The 26,554-nt window shown below is 43.1% G+C and overlaps 1 protein-coding gene across 1 annotated transcript in view; it reads right to left on the bottom strand.

Moving 5' to 3' along the window:
- The window catches only part of TSHZ2 (teashirt zinc finger homeobox 2), a gene marked incomplete at its 3' end in the record, with an annotated part of 281,496 nt that extends 276,746 nt beyond the window's left edge, over positions 1–4,750 (bottom strand). The window contains exon 1 of the mRNA XM_079719983.1: positions 3,870–4,750. Coding sequence (XP_079576109.1) covers positions 3,870–3,909 — 40 coding nt within the window. The 5' untranslated portion in view covers positions 3,910–4,750. The remainder of the gene's footprint in view (positions 1–3,869) is intronic.
- Positions 4,751–26,554: the final 21,804 nt, after the last annotated feature.

The raw sequence follows: 26,554 nt of genomic DNA, 5'->3' as shown, positions 1-26,554 counted from the left end.
AACCTTGCCCACTAATCCAGTCATTGTCATCAGGAGGTTGAAAAGGAGATTGCTCAGGTCATCTCTACACTCTACTGCAGTATTCCGAATTGTCCCTGCTGAATATGTTTCCCACGTAAATAACCTGTGCTATTAAGGTGCAAATTGCAACTTTTAAGTAATGATTGCTAATAGTCTAATGTTTACTGCCACACAAGGACATTCATGAAAACAAAATCTGCATTATTCATCTCCATATTAAATAAACAAAATAAATTGAGGGAGCTGTTCTCTCCTGCAAGACTTTCCTCAGATCTGGATTATCAAATAGCTTCTGAGAGTCAGCAAGAAGAAAACATTTAATCTCTTTGAGTAGGCAGGAGCAGACGCCTATAATTTATATATACATTAGATATTCATATGTATATGATGCCCAAAGATTTTGCGTCCTATCGTAATTGGCTGGCATTATATAAAAACAAGAGTTCAGGATGGTGAAATAAAATATATATTACACATGTGTATGTACAGAGGCTGTGATAGATTGTAGAAAACAGAAGGGTTACAGTGTAAGTCTACAGTTTAAAATTTTTAACTACTCTGCGTCTTGCAAAACACAAACAAATCAAAACACGGTTCTGTTTTATTTTACCTTTCTGCCATCTTCTCTATCTTCCCTACAATGCATAGGGGGAAAAGACGCAGGTACAGAATCCTGCAATATTTTCAGGTAAAAGTGGTACGTTTTAGCGGTGAGTGAAATATACATCCAAGGAAGCAAGCACACTCACTCATACATACACAAACCCTTGGGGTACTGTAGGCTGCTTTCTAAACTTTCTTCCTTGCCCGAAGTAATAGTATGGTAGAATAGCATAGCTTTAGAAAGCCAGGAAGAATGACATTTCGGAGGGAAATGTTCTGACTTAGCTGTTTCCTTAAAGAGAACTGCCTACCTCACAGCCCTTCCCTTAAAGGAGGGAGGAATATAACCAATAAAGACTAACGTCCCCCATCACTTATAATATCATCTCACTCATTCTAACCGCATACCTGCTTTATTAGAAAGTTCCATAATTGATTCCTTGAAACGTGGAACTTAAAACTAATAATGCAAAGGAATCAAATTGCCTCAAACAGTTCTTGGGAAAGAGAGTCTCAGTTCTGATTCACTCACAGGCTTTTTCGATGTTACATTATTCATTCATCAAGCTAGAAATCAAGCTTTCAACATCAGCCCATGGGAATAATTACTTACAGTTGTGCATTGTTTAATTTTAAGCAGTGATAAAAGTTAGTATGGCCACAATCCTAGAACCCACCTTGTTCTTCTCCCCGGATGTTAACTGGCTAAAGAATCTCCAAGTGGCTAACTTTACTTGTGAATAACCACGTCAGCTAAAACAGAGTACAGCATCGATGACTTCAGACGAAAGAAATATTACATGAAAAAATACCTGCTTTAGTAATATGTGAGTAAATAAATACCGTAAGAGGGGCCTCATTGTGTACAAAATGAATTATTCCCTTTCAGCTTGACAAGGGCTTCCACTTCTTCCAGTGGAAATAATAAAAGCCACGAAAACAGACACATAAAGACACTAGGAACACAATAGGCCAGAAAACTGAAACTACAGTCAGAACTTTCTAACACACACATACACATACAAACACTACAGTAAATAGATAAGCTAGCTCCAACAGACACCAGCTTAATGAAAAGGATCTAATTTAAATAATGTGATACAGCATTGTATTACGTACACCTGAATCCTCATTGATCAGAGCATAATTATAATCAAAGTAGTGCAGTTCTGAGCAATGCACTTTTTGTAATGAGCTGACCAAAGGAGACATGTCTAGTCATTCTGGTAATTTAAATTACTGCCTAGTTGTTGGCCTTTACCGGAACAACAGGGGGGAAAAAAAGAGTAATTTTCAGGGCAGTATCACTTCTTGCTGGACTGTTGCCCAGGGTTCTCTTTTGGGACAACAATAAGGACGCTATCTCTAATAATCTAGCTATACTTAAATTTATGTTGCTAGAATTGGAAGAAGCAGGCTCAGTCTTCCTGAGTCTAAAAGGCCAGTGCACACCCCAGTGCTGTTCAGATTGCAAAGCAATCTAAGTTTTAAAAAATAAGTGAGTTAAATGTAGAAAGGGACAGGGGTAGGAGGAAGAAACTGTTTGCAAAAGAGGTAGCTACAGTTGAAAAAAGAGTACCTCATTGACTAGGCAAGTTCTAAATAGATACGGTACTAAAAATACCTAAATTATTTTGCTCTTGGAAATACATGAATCAAAGCTTTGTAAATGATATTTCCCCATGCAATTTGAACCAATCTATACACGGTTACGGATCTGCGCTCAGAAGGGAAGATAATTGTGGATATCTCAAAGCACATGTACTGCCATTCGTGCTGGAATCAGGCCACGATGGAGGATGAGCTTGGTGGTCCAGCATGTTCAGACACAAACACCCACTTTGCCCAGATTTGTGACTAACTTTGGATTTGCTCTGAGGGTGGCTTTTCAAAGTTTATGAAAGTGTTCCACCGAACTTCTTCTCCCTAATGTTTCGCTCGAGTTGGAACAGAAGGAAATATTGTGGGGGGCTCTGCAGAAGACCCGCCTTAACTGATGCTGCCTAAAGCATGAGGGTAAAGACAGAAAGAAGGGGGAAAAAAACTTCAGCTTTTTGCTAAAGCCCGATTCAACTGAAGGACACAAAGAAATAAAAACGCCCACATTAAAAGCCAAACAAGATAATAATTGTGCATGTCTGGCTCTGAATCTAGAGGGCAAGGCTTGCGTCACTGGCACTCTGAGTTACCATGGTGAGTGATTTATTGATATATATCAAGAATGAATAGATCAAAGGCAGCGAGATGACAGGTGATCAATCAAATGTCAAATCAAAACTAGCAATCAAGTGGAAAGCTGACTTTTCAGTGGGTGGGTCTGGGAGGAGAAAAATGAACTTTCATATCACACTTCCGAGAAGCAAAACCCCAGCATACTATTAAAAAAGCAATTAAGCAACCCAAAAGGAAAAAAAAAATCCTCTACAAGATGTAATGTACTGATCCATTAACCTGTTCCTCTCTTTTCCTTTTTTCTTTTGGAGGAGAGGTGGTAAGTAAGAATGCACAGGGGATAGTTCCTACCATACAAATCCATTTACAAAGTTTGCAACTCACTCTGGGCAAAGGAAATCCAGAGCTGTTTCAATATTAAAGGGGCATTTTTCTTCCCCTTTTTTTAAGAGAAGGGAGAGTGTTGATTAGATTTCCAAACGTGGATCCTCTTAGAAAACATATTCAAAGGTTCGTTTCCTGGGGTGGCTTTTTCCACCTTGGTGATCAAAGCTAAACTCCTATGGCTCGCCCCAAAGCCAGCTTTGCAGCCCGGGGCTGGGTCACTGCTCACACTTCAGCGTCCCAAACCCCAGCCAGAGGAGACGCTGTCCCTCGAGGCCAGAAGCCACTGGCACTGACCACGCGGAGGGATGCGGGGGTGGAAGGACTGTCTCCCCACTCCGCACCCCAAATCCTCAACCCAACTTTGGCCCGAGAGGCAAGAAGCAGACTGGGAGAAAGTTAGGGGTGGGGTAAAGGGTGGAGGAAAAAAGTTTAAGGAGGGAAGGCTTGGTGGGGTAGCTTCCCCCAACACCCCCAATCGGAGCCTGGAAAGGGGAGGATTTGGGAGACTGGAGAAGGCGAGAGAGGATGGGGTTATGAGCCGGGCAGAGAGGGGCACCCGGAGCGAACTCCCCCGAAAGCCGAGGGGGGTGGCGTCCTGGGGCACCCGGGGCGAGGAGGGCGGGCGAGGAGCTCGGCGCACCGGGCAGCCCGGCCGGACAGCCCCGAAGCGGAGCCGTTTCTCTTACCTGCCGCCCGCTTGGGTGCCTGCTGTTTCCTCCTTGGCATCGCTCTACTTCGCTCCAGTCCCACTTCTGGCGCCCCAGCCCCGAGCCGCGCGCGGGGGCCCGCGGTCTCTCTCGCCTCTCTGGGTCTCCTCCGCCTCCTGCCCGGTGGCTCCTAGGGCGTCACTCGGCCTCTGTCCCCCTGACGATCCCCCCTGCAACTCCTCCACCACGGGCCAGAGACCCCCCTCTCTGGGTGGCAGACACGGACGGCTGTGCCGGCTGGTTGGAAGTAGAGGTTGGTTCTGCCTTGTTTGTTTGTTTGTTTTGGATTTTTTTTTCCTCTCTCTTTCTCTCTTTTTGTTTTGGCTTTTTGGAATTTTTTTTTTTTTTTGGTTTGGTTTTTTTTTTTTTTTTTTTGGTGACTGTTGAGACACTTGATTTCTTTATTAAACATCCAAGACCAGGTTCGGATGGAAGGGACCAGGGACGCACACGCGCGCGTAAAGATAAGGAAAAAAAAAAAAAAAGGCAATCCTGGGAAGGTAGTGGTTTCTTCTTCTTTTTCTTCTTCCTTCTCCTATTTCCCTCCTCCTCCTCGCCGATCTCTATGGCGGATTCGCGCTGGGGGCAGAGAGATCACTCACTGTAGGTTTGTGGCTGCTGTCGGATCCCCGTCTGTGAGTGATATGCTAGAGGACAGGAGCGGGTTTGGGAAAGACAGAAAATCTGGAATTCACACACACACACACACACTCACACACACACACACACTCACACACTCACACGCACGCACGCACTCTCGCTTCCTCTCACACACACACTCACACCCCCCACATATGCACACACACACACACACGCACACACACTCTCACACACACACAAGACAGGGCGAGGCGATGCCAGCAAACATCGATCCCGTTGAACAAACTGAACATTAACAAACTCCTCCTCCTCCTCCTCTCCCCGCGACCTGATGACAGGGAGAAATTTACTCCCCAGCCGCAGAACGCCAGGCAGAGGGAGTCTATTAAAGGGACAGTGTCCCGCCGGGGAGCAGGGCTGGGGGCGGGGACCCGGGCGTGCCACCGGGGCTGGCTCCGCCGTGCGCCCTCTTCTCTGGTGCGGTGACGCGCCACCCCCCTTCCACCGCCGCCCCGGGGCTCGGGGACACCCCTTGGGGGAGGCGTGAAGAAGGGAGGGGATGTGGAAGAAAGGGGGCGGGGTGATGGCAGGAGACGCAGGGGGCCAGGTGAGCTGAGCCGCAGGGACCATTAACAGGACCATTAACCATATTAGGAGCATGAGAACTGATGTTCCTTTTGGGCAGGGAACGGGGTGGGCACCTTGGAGTGATGACCACCATCCTCTAAATCTCTTAATCTAACCACAGAGATGTCCTCCCCACCGCCTTAAATTTAATGCCCTTGCCTCTCCCACCTTCCTGCTAGTCCCTGGACGGTCATAAAAACAAGAATCTCCCATCTGTCTCCTTGATGGTTTAATCACAGTCCTCTTTTTGTTTTGTTTAAATAATATTTATTGAGCACCTACTATGTGCCTATTCTGGAGACACAGCAGCCATACAGAAAGGGAAGATCCCGGCCCTCTCAGTGTTTGTGTTCTAATGAGGAGCAGGCAAGTCGCCCCCACATATCCAGTCTTTGCTTAAATGTCACCTTCTCCCAGAGGCCAACCTTACTTAAAGTTTCACACACACATCTCCACTCCCCCATTCCATTTCTCTATTTTATTTTTCTCTACTGGGCTTACCAATGTCACACATATTATCACATGTATTATATACGGTTTTCTACTTTTATTGTCCAAATTTCCCCTGTAGAATATAAGTTCTGTTGGGAGGAGGGGTTTTATATTCCCAGTGATGGCAAAGATCACAACATGTAGTAGGTGCCCAATAAAATATTTGAATGAATGAAAGGTAAGCAAACCAATAAGATAATTTCAGAGTGAAAAGCTCCAAGAATTTGTTACAAGAGGGTTCTCTGACAGTGTCCGAAAGAGGGGGTAGCTCTAGCCTCAATGCAGGAGATGTCATTTGAGCCAGCATGTGACAATGGAGCCCTGATATGGGCCAGGTACCTTTTGAGCTGTTGGGGACAGGCTGAACATGGACCCTGCCCTCAAGGGACTCTTGTTCCAGTTGGAGAGACAATTAAAGGGGCAAGTGAGGCCTGCTGGGACAGGGGTTGTACTTAGAAGGGGGGGCCGTTAACCTGGACTTGGAGGAAGGGAGGATGTTTAGTTACCAGGTAGGGCTTCCTGGGGAAAGTCAAGTCAAAGCTGAGTCCTAAATATGGAGGAGTTAGACAAAAAGGGAACTCTGACAGCATGTCTCTAGAATAGAAAGCCAGGCATTGTCTGAGTCTTTCCAAGGGCTTCTCCTTCCTGCATTAAAATGTTCTGAGGCCCTTGTTAAATGCACATTCTTAGGCCTTACTCTAGAAGAAAATGTTCTAACCCTGGCACTATTGACCTTTTGAGGCCATAATTCTTTGCTGTGGAGGCCATTGTGCATTGTAGGATGTTTAGCAGCATGTCTGGTCTCTACCCACTAGATGCCAGACTCTTCCACCCTAGTTGTGTCAACCAAACTTGTATCCAGACGTTGCCCAAAGTCACCCAGGAGGTAAAGTCATGCCTAGATCTCCTAATCAGAACCTTCTAGGGCCCACTGCCCTTGACCTTCTAAGTCAGAAACTTCTGGATAAGGGCTTTGGAATCTGCATTTTGATCAAACAACTCCCAACCCCACAGGTCAATCTCCTGCTCATTCCAGTTTAAAAACTTCTGCTAAAAAAGCCCTTGTTCTTCTGGAATCAGACCTACCCCAAATTGCTAACTACAGAGCCAACTCAGGCTTAGATATTAAAGTAATAATTACAATAATTTAGGAGTTCAAGGGGTAACACTGTTCCTGTGGTCATGGTGACGGGTTTCACCAGTGCCCACTCCTCACTCCCGCCCTGCCATGTACTCACTGCACATGAGGCCTGATCTGTGGCGCCTTCTGCCTACAACCTACCTGTCACTTTTGCCCTCGCTCATGGGGAATTACCAAGGGTGACCCATCCCACAAATATTTTTCTAAACAGTTCTTTTGGGCCATAGGAAACTTTGTCCATCCTACCAGTCAGCTGCAAGATGTCATTGTCACTCTTTGCAAAGCGCTGTTTAATCATTTTTAACATCCCTGCACAGGGGCAAATGCTCATTTCTCCCTCTTACGTATATGGTACAAATTGTTAATTCACTTACCCTAAATCACCCAGGCAGCCTCCACCCATTACCAGCCCCACCCAATCCCAGCCTAGTCCTTAGGCAACTGAGGCAGAGAAAACCCCACTTCATAGTTGGCTATGTCAGCAAAAGGGGTATTAGTACTAATTAATTCTAATTACCCAACACACCTTGATGGAGCTCTGTGATAGGAACCACAGCTTATTGAGTGAAAACCCAACAGTCCTGTCATTAAGGACCCACAGTTATAGGATCAGGAGGTACAGAATTAGGCCTGGACAGAAAGAAGACCAAGGTTGCAGTAAGCTCACCTTGAATCTGCCATATTCTGCAGAAGCCCTATGCCCGTTGATTGGGCCTTTGCATTCCATTCAATCATTTAACAAATATCTACTGTGTTAGGTGCCTGGTACTGCCCTGAGCACAGGAGATGCTAGAATGCATAAGATAGGATCCTTGCCTTCAGAAAACATCTGTAAAATGACATCCAAGAGATTGGGAGCTAGGAAAGAGGGAGTTCAGGAGCTGGACCCAGTCTTGGAGTAAATCAGGAGGGAAATAGGCAGAAGTAGTTGACTCTGTGCTACAGAACCTCTCCTAGCTGCTCTCCAGGATTCTTCTCGAATTTTACCTCCACTCTTGCCTCTTTCTCAGTAGGTGGTTATATAGTCGGGGAGGGGGAGCTCACAATATCTTCTGCAAAAACTTTCTTTTAGCTGGCTATGAACTCATTCTTGGGTCCACACTTATAGAGTGTTCCTTCATTAATTTGTTTTTTCCTACTGCTACTACTGTAGAGTATATAGCTTGGTTATCAACAAAGATTTTGGCTATCCTGGTGGATGCATAACACAGTGGTACCCAGATGTCATTCAGTGGTGTAGACATAACATTGAAAAATGTTGAATCACATAGTGAAAAGGTTTTTATTCCCTTTCAATCTGAGGAAGTGTCCGTTTGGTGCTAGGATGTCTTTTGTGCCTATCACTTGCTAACTTTTATTTTCAACCAAGAAGCCACAGATCTCTGACTCAGAAGCTTAGGAGAGGTAAGAATACCTGGCTAGACTTTTTTTTTTCTCTTTTTTTTAAAGGCAGACTGCCACGTGCAGCGCCTCATTTGGATGCGTCTGGAGTCTTGGAAGCTTGACTACCCTACGTTCTCCTACAAATGGACCTTGAGAGCTTGTTTGGAGGTTCTAGCAGGGGAGCTCAGCTACTCGTATACCCTTGACCGAAGAACGGTCCTCCTCTATTGGGGAAGGTCGTCCTCTTCGACCGAGCGCACAGCTTCGGGAGGGATGCACGTGGAGCGGTGAGGGAGGAAGGGGACACCCACCTCTGGCTAGACTTTTTTTTAATTTTTTTTTTTTTATTGAATTCACTTTGTTTACCTCTGTCTTAGAGAAAGATACTGCTCTCCATTTATGGTAGCAATCTAAAGTTTAATATAATTCATGGGTTTTAAAAATAAATACACTTAAGGAACAACAGAGCATAAATAGTGGTTCAGGCGGGATGTGAAGATGGCAAAATGTGAGGAAGGTGGTATGGGCACGTCTAGAATCTGTAAAATACTAAACCACAGACTCTGGCACTTCCGGAAACTTCTTCCAAGAGTTGGTGGCTTGGAATAATGCTATGTTTAAGTCTCCAGGGAACTTAGCATCCTATGATCCAACCCTCAAACTCTGGGATGTGTAAAGGCATGAGCTGATTGGAATGACTCAACCATACCTTCCAGAACACTTATTCCCACACTGACTCAACATCAAAATCACCCGGGGATTTTTTTGGTAAGATAGAGAAGCACAGGCCCCACCCCAGACTGACTAAATTAGATCCCAGGGTGGAGCCAGAAAATCTGAAATTTTGAAAGTTCCCAGGTGATTCTGATAAGGTGCCAGGCACTGAAACCTTCCCTGTGCAAGGGTTGAATTTTGTAACAAGTGAATCAAGTTAGTAGAAGTTGCTGCATGCAAGGGACAGGCAGGGCATCTATTCTTGGATTCACTCAAAAGGGTGGTTGAGGAGCCTTTTCAATGCACCCTTAGTGGCCCATGAATGCCCCATTAAAGCACATATCTATTGTATTATATTTTTGGCGGGGGTGTCGTTTGCCTGTCTTACTGCTGGACTGCAACCCAATGCAATTAAAGCAAATATTCTCTGAGTGCCCACCTTACGCTAGTCACTGCCCTGATTGTTGGACACTGGGGCAGCCTGTGAAATTCTTGAGCGTCTTAGTTTCTGTCATGTCTCCCATACAAGTTTCAGGGCTTTTGCATTTACTCTTCCCTCCAGCAAGATTCCTCCCCCCAGATCTGGTTTTCCTCTTTACTCTCAACTCAAACATCACTGCCTTCTGCCCACCCTATCTGTCCCACTCTTTCTCTCACCCTTCATGGCACTTACAACCACATGTAAGTAATTTCATGTACTTGCCTCTTTATTTTCCGTCTCCCCTAATTAAAACATAAGTTCTATCACCTATATATCTCCAAGTCCAGGGCAGGATTGGTGTTCAGTAAAAATCTGTGGAATGCTTGAATACCGAGCTAAGCATACTTGCAAGGAAGGATAAACTTTAAAAACATCTTAGGGCTTTTGTTAGATCGGGCTGTATAGCCTTTCAGCCTGTGTGCCTCTTTCCAGTTGATGCTGTCCTCCCCTCCCCAACTTCCCTCCCTCTTTTCTCTTCCCTCTCTCTCACCTATTGCCTCCTTCAGATCCTCCCTTAATTACTGCCTCTTTCAGGAAGCCTTCCAGGGTGGATCCCATGTGATTCAAACTTCTCTAGTCCATATCTTCCCCAAACGAAGAGACTCAATGTAGAGTACGACTCCAAATATATGAGCATACAGGCAGACAGAACTCACCTTGAATATCGGGTAGGTTACCTTTGACAGTGGATATGAGGAGCTTCTGAGGGGCTGGTATTGTTCATAACTGGGGTGCTGGTTATGCTAGTGTGTTCAGTCTGTGAAAATTAATTCAGCAGCATGCTTTTGATTTGTGCACTTCCTTATCTGTACATAATGCTTCAATTAAAAAAAGCAGTGTTCTCAAACTTTGCGGCATATTATAATCAACTGGGGTGATTTTAAAAATCCCAATGCCCAGGTCTTACCCCAGACTCATTACATCAGTCTGTGAGGGCGGGATCCAGCCATCAGTATTTTTTAAAGCTCCCAGATGATTTCCAATATGCCGCCAAGTTTGAGAGCCAGTGTACCATACGATCTTGCCCTTGAGGATATAATTCATTGCCTTCCTCTTCTGTCATTTAACTCATTCAGGATATCTCTCTTCCGGTAACTGTTTTGGGAAAACTTTAAGGTAGCAATCCCTGGTTATTTCCTACCCTCCCATGACACCCGGTACAGCATCACGGTGAAGGGGAGAACTGGACAAGAGGACATGGCAGATGGATCATGGAGAGTGATCGCAAGGGTAAAGCAGGGTGTTGTGACAGACAGTGCAGGGGGCAGGGTCCACTCAGGGTGGGGGTCATGGAAAGCCCTTCTGAGAAGATACCATTTAAACTGAGATCTGGAAGACACAAAGCAGCCAACCAGGAGCCAAAGCCTGAAATTGGAAGCGATTTCTCTGCTTCTAAAACACAAAAATGCAGCTGCCAGGTCCCAGGTTGAGAGAGCCAGCCAGCCCGGGGAAAGGGGAGCAGAAAGGAGGCAAGAGAGGTGAGTCATGGTGGGCGGGGCGGGGGGTGTGTGTGCACATCACTGGTCATAATATGGAGTTTGGATTTTCTCCTTTCAGCCATTGATAAATGTGAATTAATTCATTTATTTACATCCTGAAACACCTAGTCCATTAGACTGGGTTTGCTCAACCAACACAGAAGACACTATGTCTTATTGTACTTGGTGGAAATTTGCTCCCTGAAAACGGTTAAGGTGGATGACAAAGTTTGGGGATGCTCGGGCATTGGCCAGCTGGCTTCTGTGAATAAATCCTCCAAAAGTCATTAGCTTCTCTTTTTTTAAGGACTATTTTGATGTGGTTAGGTGTAGCGTTTTGCAACAGCAATTAAGCATGATGTGTATTTTAAACAGGACAACTGCTGAGTGGGCAGGCTGGGGTATAGGAGCTGCTTGATTGAACAGAGATCACATTTTCCTTGGAGGTGACTACTTGCAGTTGGTGACAGTGTTTTGCTGCTGCTGAAGAATCCAGACCACGTCGCTGGCCCAGTAATCCATTGCTCAACTTCATTAACCACAGGAAGACATTAAGTGAATGTAAGGACCGGAACAGCCTGGAAACCATGTGACGAGCAGCCTTTAAGTTCTGGGCTCCGGTATATTTTATGCCACCTCAACTGTGCATCAAGCTCTCCTCCCTGGACTCATTAGAACTGTGTGCCCAAAGGTGCCCCTCAACTTTCAGAAGCAAATAGAGTATGATATAATTCGCTCTGAGAACACCTTTCTGTCTTATCAGGGAGCATGTCTTATCTATTATGATTAGGCATTAAGCGTCCTATTGTCCTGAAAATTTCATGAGATTCTACCCCTGCTTGCTAGGATTATGCCAAAGTGACTTGTCCTGGATGCTGTTTTTGCCCATCAATACAGCTTGTCTTTTCTCCTTAACTATTGCTGGGAAGGCCAACACAGCTAAGGAACCCACAGACGTAAAGTGGTTGAATAGTTCGGGACTGTTGCAAATCCTCTTGTGTGTCTTGAAGGTTTGCGTGTCTTGCTTTTGGTTCCCCAAGAAGCACACACCCCAAGATAAAGATTTGAGAGCAAGTAGTTTACTTGGGAGATAATCCTGGAAAACTCCAGTAGGGAAGTGGGGGAGTGAATAAAGAAAAGGATGCAGGCAATAGGGGTGTGTTATCAAGCAGGTTATCACAGCGGGCAATTGCAACTTAATCCTGCTGGGGGAACGCTGGGAGTCAGTGTAGATTATGCACTTCTGAGATATCCCTTCTGAAGTATGAGAGAGTTGGGGTATCCATCTACATTCCATCCATCCTGAGAGCTGGGATGAGGGCCTCTCCTGGCCTTCCCTGCAGGCAAAGAACCACGGGTGCTGGCAGTTAAAGCAGAGTGTGGAGAAGTGGGCCGAGCACCAGGCGATGTCTGTTGCATTGGAATCCTCCAAAGTGGGAGCTTCACATGGGCAAGGATCAAGACTGTCTTATTCATTGCAATGTCTCCACTTAGCCTAGTTCCAGGTACACAGCAGAACTTCAATGAACAGCAGACCTTCAATAACGATCTAGTGAAGGCCCAGTGTATTTGAAAGCTTCACACCGTGCCTCTTTTAGTTGCTCCCTCTGTTTTAGTCCTATTATTTATAATGTATCTAGTGCTTAGAAGTCTTTTTCATTCGCTGATTTTGTCAGTGTACTCTCTCCCCACAAGTGTGCTCACTGGAGGCAGGGGTCTCCTTGTTAAATGTCTAGTAGGGGCATAGAGCAGAGTTCTCCTTATTACCACAGCTCAAGCTTTTAAACAAGATGAGAGACGTGATCCAACACTTAAGTGTGTTCTTAAGCATAAGACGGGAGCAGAACATTTGAAATTAGGATTGTCCATAGAAAATATAGGACACAGAATCACTGTGTGCTGCCCAGGTAGGCACTAGGAAAGAAAGGTAAATGTAGGTTTGAAGTCAGACAGACCTACATTTAAAAAATACTTTTACTATTTACTAAGACTATAACCTTGGGCAAGTTACTTAGCCTCTCCGAACCTCAGTTTTCCTATCTGTAAAATGGGCATAATTACATCACCAATTCCATTAGGGGCTCAAAGAGGATTATGTGACCAAACATAAAATACTTAGCACAATACCTGACACGTAGAAAGTACTCCCACATTTTTAGCTTTTTCATTCTTTTTCTAGCATTTGTTGATTGACTATTGTTTACAGAGTGCTTTCAGCTGTACCGGTGGTTTAATCTAATCTGTACTAAGGGATAAAACTAAATCAGCTCAGTCCTCTAATTTGCAAGGGCACCAATTTACAGAAGCCAATCAGGAAAGCTCAGATCCTCATGCAGAAAGTACAAAGGCGGCAGGGCACAGGTCCTAGCCATTGGCAGCAGAGAGCTCCTGCCAGAGCCTTCTTCTCTCCTTCAGCGTACCCTCTTTTCCCACTAAGGTTCATTAAGCACCTGCTCCATGCCAGGCCCTGGGTTGGGTGCTGGGGATGCAGCAGGGAAAAAAGGTCCTGCCTGGTTCTTAGGGAACTTAAACATCTAGGGAAAGACACATAAATTAAACAAATGGTAATAATAGTAGTTAACATTTACAAAGCACTTGGTGCCACAAGCTATTCTAAGCACTTTAAAATATGAACTTATTAATCCTTAGAACAATTCGATGAGATAAATTGCTTTTGTTGTCCCCATTTTACATGTGAAGAGACTGAGGCACAGAGAGGTTAGATAACTTACCCAAGGCTATGGAGACAGCAAATGGGGAAGCCTGGATTCAAACCCTCCTGACACGGCTCTATCTTGTATATTCATCCACCATGCATTACTCCCTCTCAGTAATGCTGCAGCCACATGGACTTTTGTATCACAAAATGTCTAGTTACCACATTGCTTTTCCCTGTTTATACTCCGCAGCTTAACAATTCTTAAATTTTAACCTGTGTATTGTCTCCTACAAAGTTAAAATAGATTCCTGGGCTCCATCTCGAGAAATCCGGATATAGTAGGTCTGGGGTGGGGTCTGAGAAGGTGTATTTCTAACAAGATACTGTGAATTCACAGACCACATTTTGAGTTGCAGGGTTCCAACAGGGGTGCTTTTTCCTCCCAGGGGACACGTCACAATGTCTGGAGATGTTTTTGATTGTCACGATTCAGGGGTGTGCTACTGGCTTCTAGCGGGTAGAGGCCAGAGATGCTGGCAAACATCCTACAGTGCACAGGAAAGGTCCTTGCAAACAAAGACTGATCTATCCCCAAATGTTAATAAGGGCCAGGTTTGAGAACCCCAGGGTAGAGCATGGCCTCGCAAACTTTAACGTATAAAGGAATCATCTGGGGATCTGGCTTCAAATGCAGATTCTGATCAAGTGGGTGTACAGTGCCTGGGATGCTGCATTTCTAACAAGCTCGAATGGATGATGCTGATGCTTCTGCTCCAGGGACCACACTTCGAGCAACAAAAGCTAGACTATGTCCTGCACAAGCACAGGTCTTGAATCAAGGCTCAGGGCGCAATGAACTCCTTAGAAATAAAACCCAAACATCATCCTGAATTAGCTCAGAACAAAAGTAACTGAGTTTCAATAATCCTCCTTCAACTCCCACTGTAGCAAGTTTTGCCCTTCAAGAAGGTACAGGGAGGCAGAGGGGCTCAGAGAGAGGAAACCTCCGTTCCTCTCCTGGACGCAGTTAGGGGCCGATTTAAAACCAGGAAGGACAGAATTTGGTCAGAACTGCTTTCTTTTGGTTCTGAAACATCAAGGAGAGTATATTGTTGCCTGGAACTGTGGCTTCTTTCCAAGAGCTGCACGTTGCATCTGCCTGACTTTCAGGTCTGCAAATGCGAGATGAAAAAGTGGCTGTTTTTAAAATGGTTGCTCTCTTGGGAAAGGGATATGGGAGAAAATGGACTCTCTGCGTCCAGCCCTCCAGAGATGGCACCCCAGCCCTTGTGATAAATGGCAGCATTAACAAGGTTTGGTTGAGAGGGGACCTACAGATTTATGACTTCCTGTCTCCGCCAGCAGATGTCATTATGGCTGACAGACAGAAGGCCTTTCAAGAGCTGTAGCTGGGGTGGAGCTAAGAAGAGGGAAAAAAATTAAATAAAAGGCAGAGGACAAAAGTAGTGTTTGCTCAGTGGTGCTGTTGTTGATACTGTCATTTTAGGGACACGGGGAAGTTTTACATTAAACCGAACATCTTATAGTATCTTTGAGGTCCAGCTTCGAAGATTTAGGCAGGAACTCTCAAATGAAGGACAAACTTATTAGCTTCACTTAGATAAGAAAACCTGCAGGTTTTCTGGCCTATTTGTACCTTAAAAGTTCTCTGGGAAGAAGTGAACGCTGCACTGAATAAACATGTATTTTACTCTGGAACGTCATGTGATGGGTGTTTAAATATATTTATTTTACAAATTCAGCCACCTATTCTGAACTTCCTTTGATATACATAAAATTTTACCCATTTTTAAATTGTTTTATAGGGTGTCATTAGTATTTTATGGGCCAGATTTTTTGTGGTATTGGAAAATGATGTACATTTGGCATTTATCATTGGGCACCCAAACCCATATTAATAAGTACCGCTGCTTATTACTTACTTAACAATAATTACAGGTCACATTTCCACATTTCCTCTTTCTAACCCTCACCTGAAGATATACTTTCTGTAGGTAAAGGAAGCATGTTTTTTTTTCTAGCTGATTCTCTCATCTAATGGATACTTGAATGTATTCTGTGAGCTCAGGTAATCAGTGCCTCAAAGTGTGACCCAAAAGGAACAACTCTGGTGACAGATGCTAGGCTGTCTTTAGTCCTGTCATCAGCAAATTATCCCCCATCAGGACCACACGACCAATGTGCCTGGGCAGAAATAAAGAATCATGGAGACCTTCATGGAGGACGGCTACAAGGTCCTCTTATAAAATGAACTAATTTCAAGCCAAAACTTGATCCAGAGGCTTCTTCTATAATTAATCAATAGCTATGATGTTAATGCATATGTGGTAGTGAGTATCTGATTTTTGCAATGATACTGTAGGTATGAAAATGGCCACCCCACAGTCCCTTTTGCAAACCACTTTGGAGTGGCAGTATGGTGGTCTGCTTAAAACCCGGGCTCTGGAGACTCATTCTCTGAATTCTTTTTCTGGCTCTTTCATTCACTACCTGTGTTATTCTGGGCAAGTTACTTAAGCTGTTTTGTCACCTGTAAAAGATGGACAATAATAGCACCATTGTCTTAGCATTTTTTAAAATGAAGATCAAATGCAATGATCATGAAGTGATTAGCCAAGTGCCTGGCCCAGGGTAGGAGTTCACTAAATTAGCTATTGTTGTAATGATTAATGTTAAAATACATTCCCTCTTCACTATTTCTCAGGTAGATGTGTAGAGACATAGACTAGTTCATTGGCCACCCAGAAAAGAAATCCAATAATAACAAAATAACAATAACGTTGATTGTAGCTGTCATGTATCGAGTGCATAAGAAGTGCCAGACACTGTGCTAAGTGCTTTACGTGCAAAACCTATTGATTTTAATCCTTAAAACAACCTTATGAGGACAAGTCGTATTACTCCCATTTTACATATAAGGAGACTCAGATTGAATAGCTTAAGCCAGTGGTTCTCAGTGGTTTGGTGTGCATCAGAATTACCTGTAGGGCTTGTTAAAACACAGATTGCTGACTCCTTTCCCTAGAGTATCTGATTCAGTAGGTTTGGGGCGGGGGCCCCAAGATTTTTATTCAAAAAATTCCCAGGTGATGTTGCTGCTGTTGATCTGGGGACCACATTTGAGAACCACTGGTTTCAGTAACTTGTTCAAGGTTACATACACAGTGAGTAAGTGGCAGAGTGGATTTTCAAATTTAAAAATTTGAATATTTAAAAAATGTATTCTTAACAGATATCTATATTACTTAAAAGTTCCTTACATCAAACTTTTGAATTAACGGTTGATGGTTGAATTCACAGAGCATAATGTTCAGAAAGCTACTTGTTTGAATTAAATATTCTCTTCCATGATGCTCCTCATGGTGCAAAATAGTTCGTAATTCCCTAGAAGGGGAAAATTTCAGGAATATTTTCAAAAGGAGCAGTCCTTATACCATCCCCACACAACCACTGCTGAGATCCACAGCAGTCCTGCTGGGGTGGAAGAGAATGCAAGGCCTGTGACCCACCCCAGCTGGAAAATTCATTAGAAGTTCCAAGATGGAGCCCAGCCGAGCAAGCTACACCTGGATGCCATCTGTTTCTGAAAGACACTGTATTTCCTCATTCCCCAACCTGGAAGGGGTCTCAACACACAGCCCACTGGACACCCAAGGGCCCTGGCGATGTCTCCATTGAATGTCTAAGATCTAGATTTCTCCACAGTCCAGGTGAGCCTCTTAAAACCAGTCAGCCCAGGGGACCATTGGTATAAGCTGCATTGTGGAATAAGAACAGGGATGTGCTCTGGCCCACACTGGAGGGTTTGGGAATGTAGGAGGGAGACCTCCAGAAGCGCCTGGTCAGAGGTGTGAATGGAGACAGAGGACTGAATGTGGAGAGCCAGGATGACATCCTAAGTCCCTCAGTGGGCACAGCAATGCAACAAAGGTCATTCGTATCTTCCTCATTTCACTGCAATGGAAAAGAACTGGAATTCAAATACATAGACGAGATGCACTTCAAGAAATGGAAGCATTCAAGGACTTGAGAAAACAGAGGAACTGAGGAAAACAAGTAGTGCCACTGACAGAGGCAGAAGATGGTCACCGGAAGATCAGGAATTCCTACTGCCATGATCAGGAAGGAAGAACAGAGAAGACCTTGGACTTGCTTTCAGGAGACTGGGATTCTACGGCTGGCTCTGTAGAGAGTAGATCAGCTGGTCCTTGAGGACCCTTCCTTTCTGCATAGGAAGATGCTACTTATTCATATATTCACTCATTCATTCAACAAATATTTGCTGAGCACATATTATGGACCAGGGGCTGTTAGAGACTGGCCTATGCTCTTTTTTTTCTGGCAGCACCTGCTGAAGCTTAATGCTCATTCTGGTTGTATGACCTTGGGACTTGCACTCAACTCTGGACCAATCACTAAAGTCAGGGGGATGGAATATTGCTGATCCCGGGACAGATGCTCTCTTTGAGGGTAGGGTTGCCACCTGCCTCACTTCAATCACATTGTTTTAGAGACTTGGTTCTTAAAAGAAAAATTAAAGGGCCTCCCTGGTGGCGCAGTGGTTGAGAGTCCGCCTGCCGATGCAGGGGATACGGGTTCGTGCCCCGGTCTGGGAGGATCCCGTATGCCGCGGAGCGGCTGGGCCCGTGGGCCATGGCTGCTGAGCCTGCGCGTCCGGAGCCTGTGCTCCGCAACGGGAGAGGCCACAGCAGTGAGAGGCCCGCATACCACAAAAAAAAAAAAAAAAAAAAAAAAAAAAGAAAAATTAAGGAGCTGTTACCAGAAAGGCGGCACATGGATGTTGGACAATCAAAAACCATAAAAATTCACAGTAATATCTAACCTTCTATTTTTGTGCCTCACTTTCTCAATCTGTAAAATGAAGAGGTTAAGATAAAGTGAAGTCCACACATTTTTACTACAAAGGACCCCTTACTTGCTGTCCTCTGTTGCCCACCATGGAGACCAAATGAAACTAAATTTGAAAGATTTTGTCTATCATATATCCATTCATCCATCAATACATCCATCTGCCATTTGACATGTTTTTATTGAATATCCACTAGCTTCCTGTCTTGTTCTAGCACTGGGATTATAGCAATTGTAGTTTGCACAACCCTGGGGCCTCTGTATCAAACCTAGACTCATCAACATCCAGGCTTCGTATTAGATGAGATAATTCAAATCTTCATTGTTTAAGCCACAGTTAGAAGTATTCTGCTACTTGCAGTTAAAAGCATTCCTAATTGATAAGTCAGATCCAACAGAGGCTCCCTAAGCAGCTTTTAGTATGAAGATGTCCAGTGAATAGATAATTTCAAGTGTCACAAGAGTCCTGAAGAGGAGTACAGGAGCTTAAATCTGGGAGAACTAATCATTTTTTTAAAAAATGCTTTTAACAAACAATGACATTTTTCTACCATGTTAGAGAATTAGATCAGAGTTTGGCAAAATTTTTCTTAAAGGACCACACAGTAAATATTTCTGCTTTGCTGGCCATATTGGCCTCTGTTACAACTACTTAACTTTGCTGTTGTAGTACAAAAGAAGCCTCAAATTATATGTAAATAAATGGGCGTGGCTGTGTACCAATAAAACTTTATTTACAAAAAAAGGCAGCTGGCTAGATTGGCCCTTGGTCCATAATTTACTGACTCCTGAATTAGGTACACACATTGAGTATGCAATAAAAAACAGGCAATCAAAAATAGTTTATACTTATTAAAATATGGCAAATTTCTCAAAATTCTGCTTTTCAGATTCCCAGTGCCAAGTCTTTAAGCTCACACATTCTGTGACTCGGTGATTCCTCTACCATGCCTTCCCCTTCTCACACAGAAGTGAATTGAGCTGTGGGTCAGCTGGAGAGCTGCCTAAAGTACTAATCTCTAACAAGTTTAGAAACACTAATGGAAGAAGTTGGAAATATATACATTTCCCCTTCTCTGATAAAAAGATATAGCACTGTAAAGTGAAAAAGGCAAAGATACAAAAACATAACGTTTATTAGTCCTGGAATATTTTTGCTGAGGATTTTTGTAGCTAACATATACAGCATTTGTAGTCAGCTCAAAGATGGCAGTTGTGGTTAGCAGAAATTCCAGAACCACATAATGTGTGGTGTGCTGTGATTTACAAGAGATGTGATTTATATTGTGAATATTAAACCTTTTAATATACCTCCCAAGAAGTTGCTTGGTTCAGAAAAGTCACAAAAGAATACCAAAGGAAAACTAGAACTGCAGAAAAGTTGGAAATATTTTGTCTTACTTTTTAAAAGAATATTGACTCTCTTTCAACTAATGTAAGTAAATTGTAAGTCGTACTGATTCTGAAAAGAAAAAGTCTTAAAGGAAAATCAGATTCTCTCCACCCTCAGTGCCTATATCTTGGGCAAAATTTGAAAGGACAGTGGATTGAAAAGTCACTGGATTATTAGTGCATGTGGCTCTCATTATATTAAGGCCCACAAACTTAACTGCCTGTTGTATCCAGGAAGGTAACGAAACATATTGGATCTGAGGCAACAGGGAATGGTGGGGACTGAGGCAGACTGGAGAGCTTATGACCTGTCTAAAGGTGGCAACCACTATACAAAACCACTGTAGACTCCAGTCTATTGTTTTCCTCCTTAGGAAAGATCTCAAGATCTTTATAAGAAGATGGTAATCTAAACTTTTATGTAAAAAGTTCCCTACTGTAGAAATTTTGTGCCAACCAAGTAAAACATATTTGTGGTTCAATCATGCCTTAAACTGTAAGCCTCTCTCTCCCTTTCTCTTGCCAACACACACATGCACACATAAACACACACACAAGCACCCTCTTCTAGACAAGAAACACTTCAACCACGATAGTCAGGAGACGCCTGACGATGCTAAAGTATAGCTATGCATCTTAGTTGATCCAATTTCTCAACTCTGCCTTCCCAGACAAGATGAATTGTTGTAGAACATGGCATCCCTTCCCGTATCTCAGGCTATGGATCTATTAGTGTCACTATTTATGGAGAGGAGAGAGTGATAATTTATACATACATTTGTTTTGTAAAAATTATACTCCCTCCTCTGATTGGCTTGAGTCCCCCAGAGTATCACTTCTCTGTGATAAATAATGTGTCTGGGAGGGGAAATGCTAAATCGTCTAAGAATTTCAAATTTTTATATTGCCGCTTATAACAAACTGTGTCAGCCACTGAGCCATGCAGTCTTTTCCCCTTCTCAAAAATGTCACAAAAAGAAAAGCGATCACAACAGTTTACACATGCCAAACACATATGTCGAATAAACAACATGGAAAGAATTGCAATTGAAGTACCACCTCTGTAAAGAAACACAGTATTTAATCTGATTTTAATTGAAATGTTGCAAGTCGATACCTTTTGTTTAGTCAGGGCACAAAGCAGATATAAAGGAGGGTAAGTGACAATAATCCTACTCAAGACACTTTGAACGTTGGAACTTCTGAGCCACTTCGGGGAGGAAAAAATACCACACTTACTAATATTAAAGAAATATTATTGCCTTTAGTGGAGAAAATGCTTCCAAGATGGTAATGAATAAGGTAATACAGACGTCCCTCAGTATCCATAGGGGATTGGTTCCAGGATTCCAGCAGATACCAAAATCCAAAAAGTTCTTTATATAAAATGACATAGTACAGTCGGCTCTCCAGATCTGCAGGTTCCCCATCTGTGGATTCAACCAACCAAGGGGAATCGGATGCAGTATCTACGGATCTGAAGGGCCAACTCCACTGCCAATTTAGTGCAGTTCAAAACTGAGCTGCCTTATGCTTCAGGAAGATACTTTTGGGCAATCAGTAGTTAAACAAATAAACTGAATAGTTTGGTGTGGTGGACCCCAGTGGTTTTTCCTATCTAACCTCTGTTCATCTTCCTCTTTCAGATAACACCATTTGCAGTATAATTCTCTCCTATGATCAGCCATCCATTTTTGTGATATTGATCCTTCCCCCAGCTTTAGGGGGTGGAATCTGACTGGCTAAAGCCAACAATCCTAACCTATCTCATCCCTCTGGCTACCATGGTTTGATTCATGATGGAAGAAACCCGTCAAAACCAACAAAATCTGTGGAGAAGTTTTCTAGGGCTTCTGGGACAAAAGAAGTGTCTCAACTCTTTGAGATCCACTCCTTCTTCGGTCTGTGTGGTATGAAGATACAAAGACATGAACAACTTCTTTGCTACTAAAACAGAAGACCGTGGAACTGCCAACGGGAACTCATTTGAAGCCTGAAGAAGTAGCTGATTCTGTGTAAGACAGAGAGGAAATATAGAAGGGAACAAAGCTAGTCCTTGATGGCACTAGATCAAACTGTACCTGAAGCTAGCCCTGCCCCTGGTCTTTTCAGTGATGCAAATTTATGTGTTCCTTCATTCTTTTTTTAAAATGTATTTTAAATTTATTTAGTTATTTATTTATTTTTGGCTGTGTTGGGTCTTCGTTGCTGTGTGCAGTCTTTCTCTAGTTGCGGCGAGTGGGGGCTACTCTTCGTTGTGGTGCATGTTGGGCTTCTCATTACGGTGGCTTCTCTTGTTGTGGAGCACGGGCTCTAGGCACGCAGGCTTCAGCAGTTGTGGCATGTGGGCTCAGTAGTTGTGGTGCATGGGCCTAGTTGCTCCATGGCATGTGGGGTCTTCTTGGACCATGGCTCGAACCTGTGTCCACTGAGTTGGCAAGCGGATTCTTAACCACTGCAACACCAGGGAAGTCCAACATTCCTTCATTCTTCAAGCCAGTTTTTGATTTCCAGTCATTTTCAATAGAAAGATTCCTAACTCACCATTTGGTTTTGTCAAGTTAATGATGACATATTAATACCTTTTCAATGAGTTATGCTGGGAAAATGGGATCATACTGTGGGTTTCTGCTTCACTGTTTTGTTTAGTATGTTGTTCTTGATTGGAATGAATACCTTCTTAAATCATTTTCTTACTAGTCTCCTGTTCACACTTTACAACACAGAGCAGGTACCACTTCCCTATGAATTCATTACTGAGTGAGAATTACAAACCCTGGAGTTTCAGATCTATTGAGGCTGCCCCAAGTAGTGGTTAAGAGCATGTGTGTTACATTAGACAAACATGATTTTGAACCCTGGCCCTGTAATTTACCAGCTGTGTGACTTTGGACAATTCACCTAAACCCTCTAAAACACTTTGCCCAATCTGTAAAAATGCTGTTAATAACAGCATCTTACCTCAGACAACTCTTGTGAAGAGGAAATAATTCATGGTGCGTGACACAGAATAAATGCTCAATAAATGCTGGTTGCTATTGTTGTTAGTTCTGTCATACTTATCAAGAAATCCACCATATAGAAAGAGCCCAATAAATCTAATCTGCAGTTACTAGCCCAATAAATATTTGCTACACGAGTAATTAAAAAGTTGATGAATAGATGGTAGAATGAATACATGAGTGAATTAAAACATAATAATGAAAAAAATGAATGAATGAGTAAATGAATGAATGGGAACTGGAAACTGAGAAGCAAGGCGGCAAGTAGAGGGGCTGGGCCAGGGGATATGAAGGAGGAGGAAAGAGTGGAAAGACACTCTGTGCTTTATGGAAATGTCCTTCCCATGATCTGTGTTCCCATGATCTGTGTTCCCATCAGGTAGAATGTTCTGCAATGTTGCTCCCTTCCTACGCTCGTTACTGCAGGTCATCTGTTGGGAGCTTTTTGATGGGCAGCTTTACAGACAGCATTAAGCAGCACTTATGGCCAAAGTCATCATACTCTGTCGAGCTCTGTGTTTAGGGTGTCCACATCATTTTTTTTCCTTTTCCATGGGTTCTAGTCAGTGCACAGATGGAATTCGGCATAGATGGCTTAATTCCTTCTAATAGCTCCCCATAGCCTCTGAGATAAAAGTCAAAGGACCTCACGACCCAAAAGGCCAGTAGGAATAAGTAGAATAATGTGGACATTCACTGAGTACTTACTTTAGTCCAGTCCTAAAGACTTGGCCAGAGCAAGGGAGCTCACCATCCTGAATGGAGCACCTTATCCAGCCTTTACAACTGTTTGTGGCAGCTACACTCATTAGCTCAACTTCGCTGATGCAGTAGCAGAGATACATAAAAACTGTGTTGCTGCATGTTCAATATCACAGGGCTAGGAAGTGGCATGGACAGTATTTCCTCCCAGGCAGACCAGACCCGGAATCTCTGTGCAGAGGGCTTTAGACTTCATTACACTCTACCTTGTGTCAGTTCCTAGAGCATTTGAAGCTATCAACTTAGTTGCCCTTCTGCTTCCTTCAGAACTCTCAAAAATGAACTCTACAGAAATGAGTTTCTTGAAATAAAATTCTTCAGATGTGGACACATTAGAGTCACTTTGAGATAATTTTAAGAGCTCATATTTATAGATTTTTTTAAAAGAAAAATTTTTAAAGTTCCCTATCTTATTCTATTGATCCTTAATAGCCAGTAGACAGACACTTGGACTCCTATTTGGACTCGGACTTCAAGGATCCATATAGCATTCTTGGTGCAAGACATCTGAACTACCAGTCTTGTCCTCAGAGCCAAGTTTGGCTGGGCTGGTTTTAGCTGGAATTCTGTTTTCAACACACTTTCATGTCAAACTGGCCAAGGAGCTATGCCATTTGCAGGGTCCCAGCCCCCAGCTTCACAGAGCAGAGTTCAGAGAAGGGATCTGGGGCTCAGAAACAATAGCTTAATAACTAGCACACTGGTAACTCACAGAAGTTCTCTTAATTCTGGGAGCAGGCTGCAATCCACAGAGATGGGTCTTGGGCAGCCATGTTTGTATTACGTGTATCTGTCCTCCATTGGCTGGAGCGTGAACACCTGACTCAAGTGAGCCAATCACATTCTGTTTCCCCAGAACTGGCACTGACAGATGGTAAGTTAGATTCTGTCACTGAACCCAAATCATATAACATCTGGGACAGCCATATTCCACCAAACAGACTAAGCGCAGAGAAAAAACTCTCTGTAGTCATCATAGTCTAGAGTAAAGAGAGAGAGAGAGACAGAGAGAGACAGAGAGAGACAGAGGGAGAGAGAGAACCCTGGTAGCTTTCTAGGTCTTGAATTCAGTCTCTTTCTGAGAGCTGGCTGTATTCCAGTTTTGTGTGTTCTCTGAGATATCCCTACCCTTATAAAACATAACTGGACATTTTGCACCAGCTTAATAAGTTGGTTTCTATTACTCACACCCTAAAAGCACAGATTAACAGGACTACCAATTCTTTTTACTGCTCAGAGCAAGATTCAAATTCTTTTTGAGAGAATGTAGCTTACATATAACACAATAATTTATTGGTCAAAAAGGTGGTCGGCCAACTTCCTTGAAAAAAGGCAAGAAATGGGCAGAGCTATTTACTCAATGTTATTAGCAACAGGTGACTATCAACATTTCTGAGTTGTCTCTCAGCTTCTAATTTCCTTAAAAATTTTTTCCTTATAATTGGTAATTTTAAGAAAAATAATGGTAGTGGTCAAGGAAATTAGAGGAGGCAGAAAGTCAGAAATCAGGAGAAAAACTAACTGTAAGTTAAGAAGACAAATGGCCATTTTGATGAGAATAAGACACACTTCCAGGAAATGTCTTCCCTTGTATAGGATATGGTAATGTTGCCTCCAGTGACAGCCTAACCCAATGGCTAATATGAGAAGGAAAGTATGGAGTGGGAGAAGGAGAGAGTGTCATCTCATTGTCAGAGAGGGAAACTCAACTCAAACGAGCTTAACAGAAGAGTAAAAAAACGGTTTTCCACTTGGATCTAAGAAGCGCATGGCTAGTGCAAGCTTTAGGCATGGCTGGATCCCAGTACTTGAATGATGCAACCAGGAATCACTCTTTGTACCTCTTGGTTCTACTTTTGCTTGTGCTGGCTTCACTCCCAAGCAGATTTTTATACATATAAGGTTGCCAGATTTAGCAAATAAGAATGCAAGACACCCAGATAAATTTGAACTTCAGATAAACAACAAATATGTTTTCTTTTTAGTTTAAGTATATCCCATGCAATATTTGGGACACATTTATACTATAAAGTTGTTCATTTATTTGAAATTCAAATTTAATAGGGAATCCTGTACTTTATCTGTCAACCCTCCTCCTATGAGGTGGCAAAGATGGCCACCAGCACTTCACAGTCTCAGTGAAAAGGAGGCTTCTTTTCTAAAATTCAAATATATAGAAGTCCCAGGGTTATGTCCCATTGAAACAATCCATGAACCAACCACTGTGGCTTAAGAAATGGAATAATGTGATGGGCCAGGCATGGTCTGTGGCATGACAATGGAAAAGATGTGGCAAAATAATAGTTGTCCATGAAAAAAAATTACACAGACTTATAAATAGTTGGAATGGAATATAGAAATAATTTTAGTTCAAGCTCCTCATTTAGCAGATGCAAAAGTGGAGCCTAAAGAGCTCCTTTATCTTCTTCAGACAGCACAGTCATGGGGGAATCTGGGCTGGAACACCCACCTCCCACTTCCTCACCATCCAGGGCTCTTTCCATGTACCCCCGTGGCCCTTGCCATTCTGATATCCACTGGATAAATCAATTAGCATCCATGAGGCCTTGCCCTCTCTCTCTTCTCTGTATACAAAGTGAACAGGTAAAAAGGAAATGCTTGTCAAAACAAATCTCTATTTGGTTTTCTCCATCTATGGGACAATTTCTGTAACGCGTCAATCACTTTGTTGCAGAATAGCCCCTCCAACATACAATCCACATTTTCCGATGACACCAGCCTGTCAGTCACTCACTAAATCAAAGCCAAATTTCATGCCAAGCAAAGACCATGTTGTCAATTACTTTGTCTGCCACACATCCACCAGAATCACCTGACAGCTACAACTTTCTATTCTCAAATGGACTGGGTCTTGTTTGTACCTCCTAATTGAGTTCCTTTTTAGACTGGTAGCTTAGCAACTAATAAGTTATTTTCTGTGACAACTGGCCTAAATTTCATAGCTTTCTTGACCGTTGCCACTTGTTAGAAAATTGTTTCCCCTCAAGTGGCTAAACAGCAGATGTAAGATGTATTTAATACT

Source organism: Hyperoodon ampullatus, assembly GCF_949752795.1.
Source record: "Hyperoodon ampullatus genome assembly, chromosome: 14".
Taxonomy (NCBI): domain Eukaryota; kingdom Metazoa; phylum Chordata; class Mammalia; order Artiodactyla; family Ziphiidae; genus Hyperoodon; species Hyperoodon ampullatus.
Note: the sequence above shows the minus strand (reverse complement) of the source record. Positions and strands in the feature narration are given on the sequence as shown.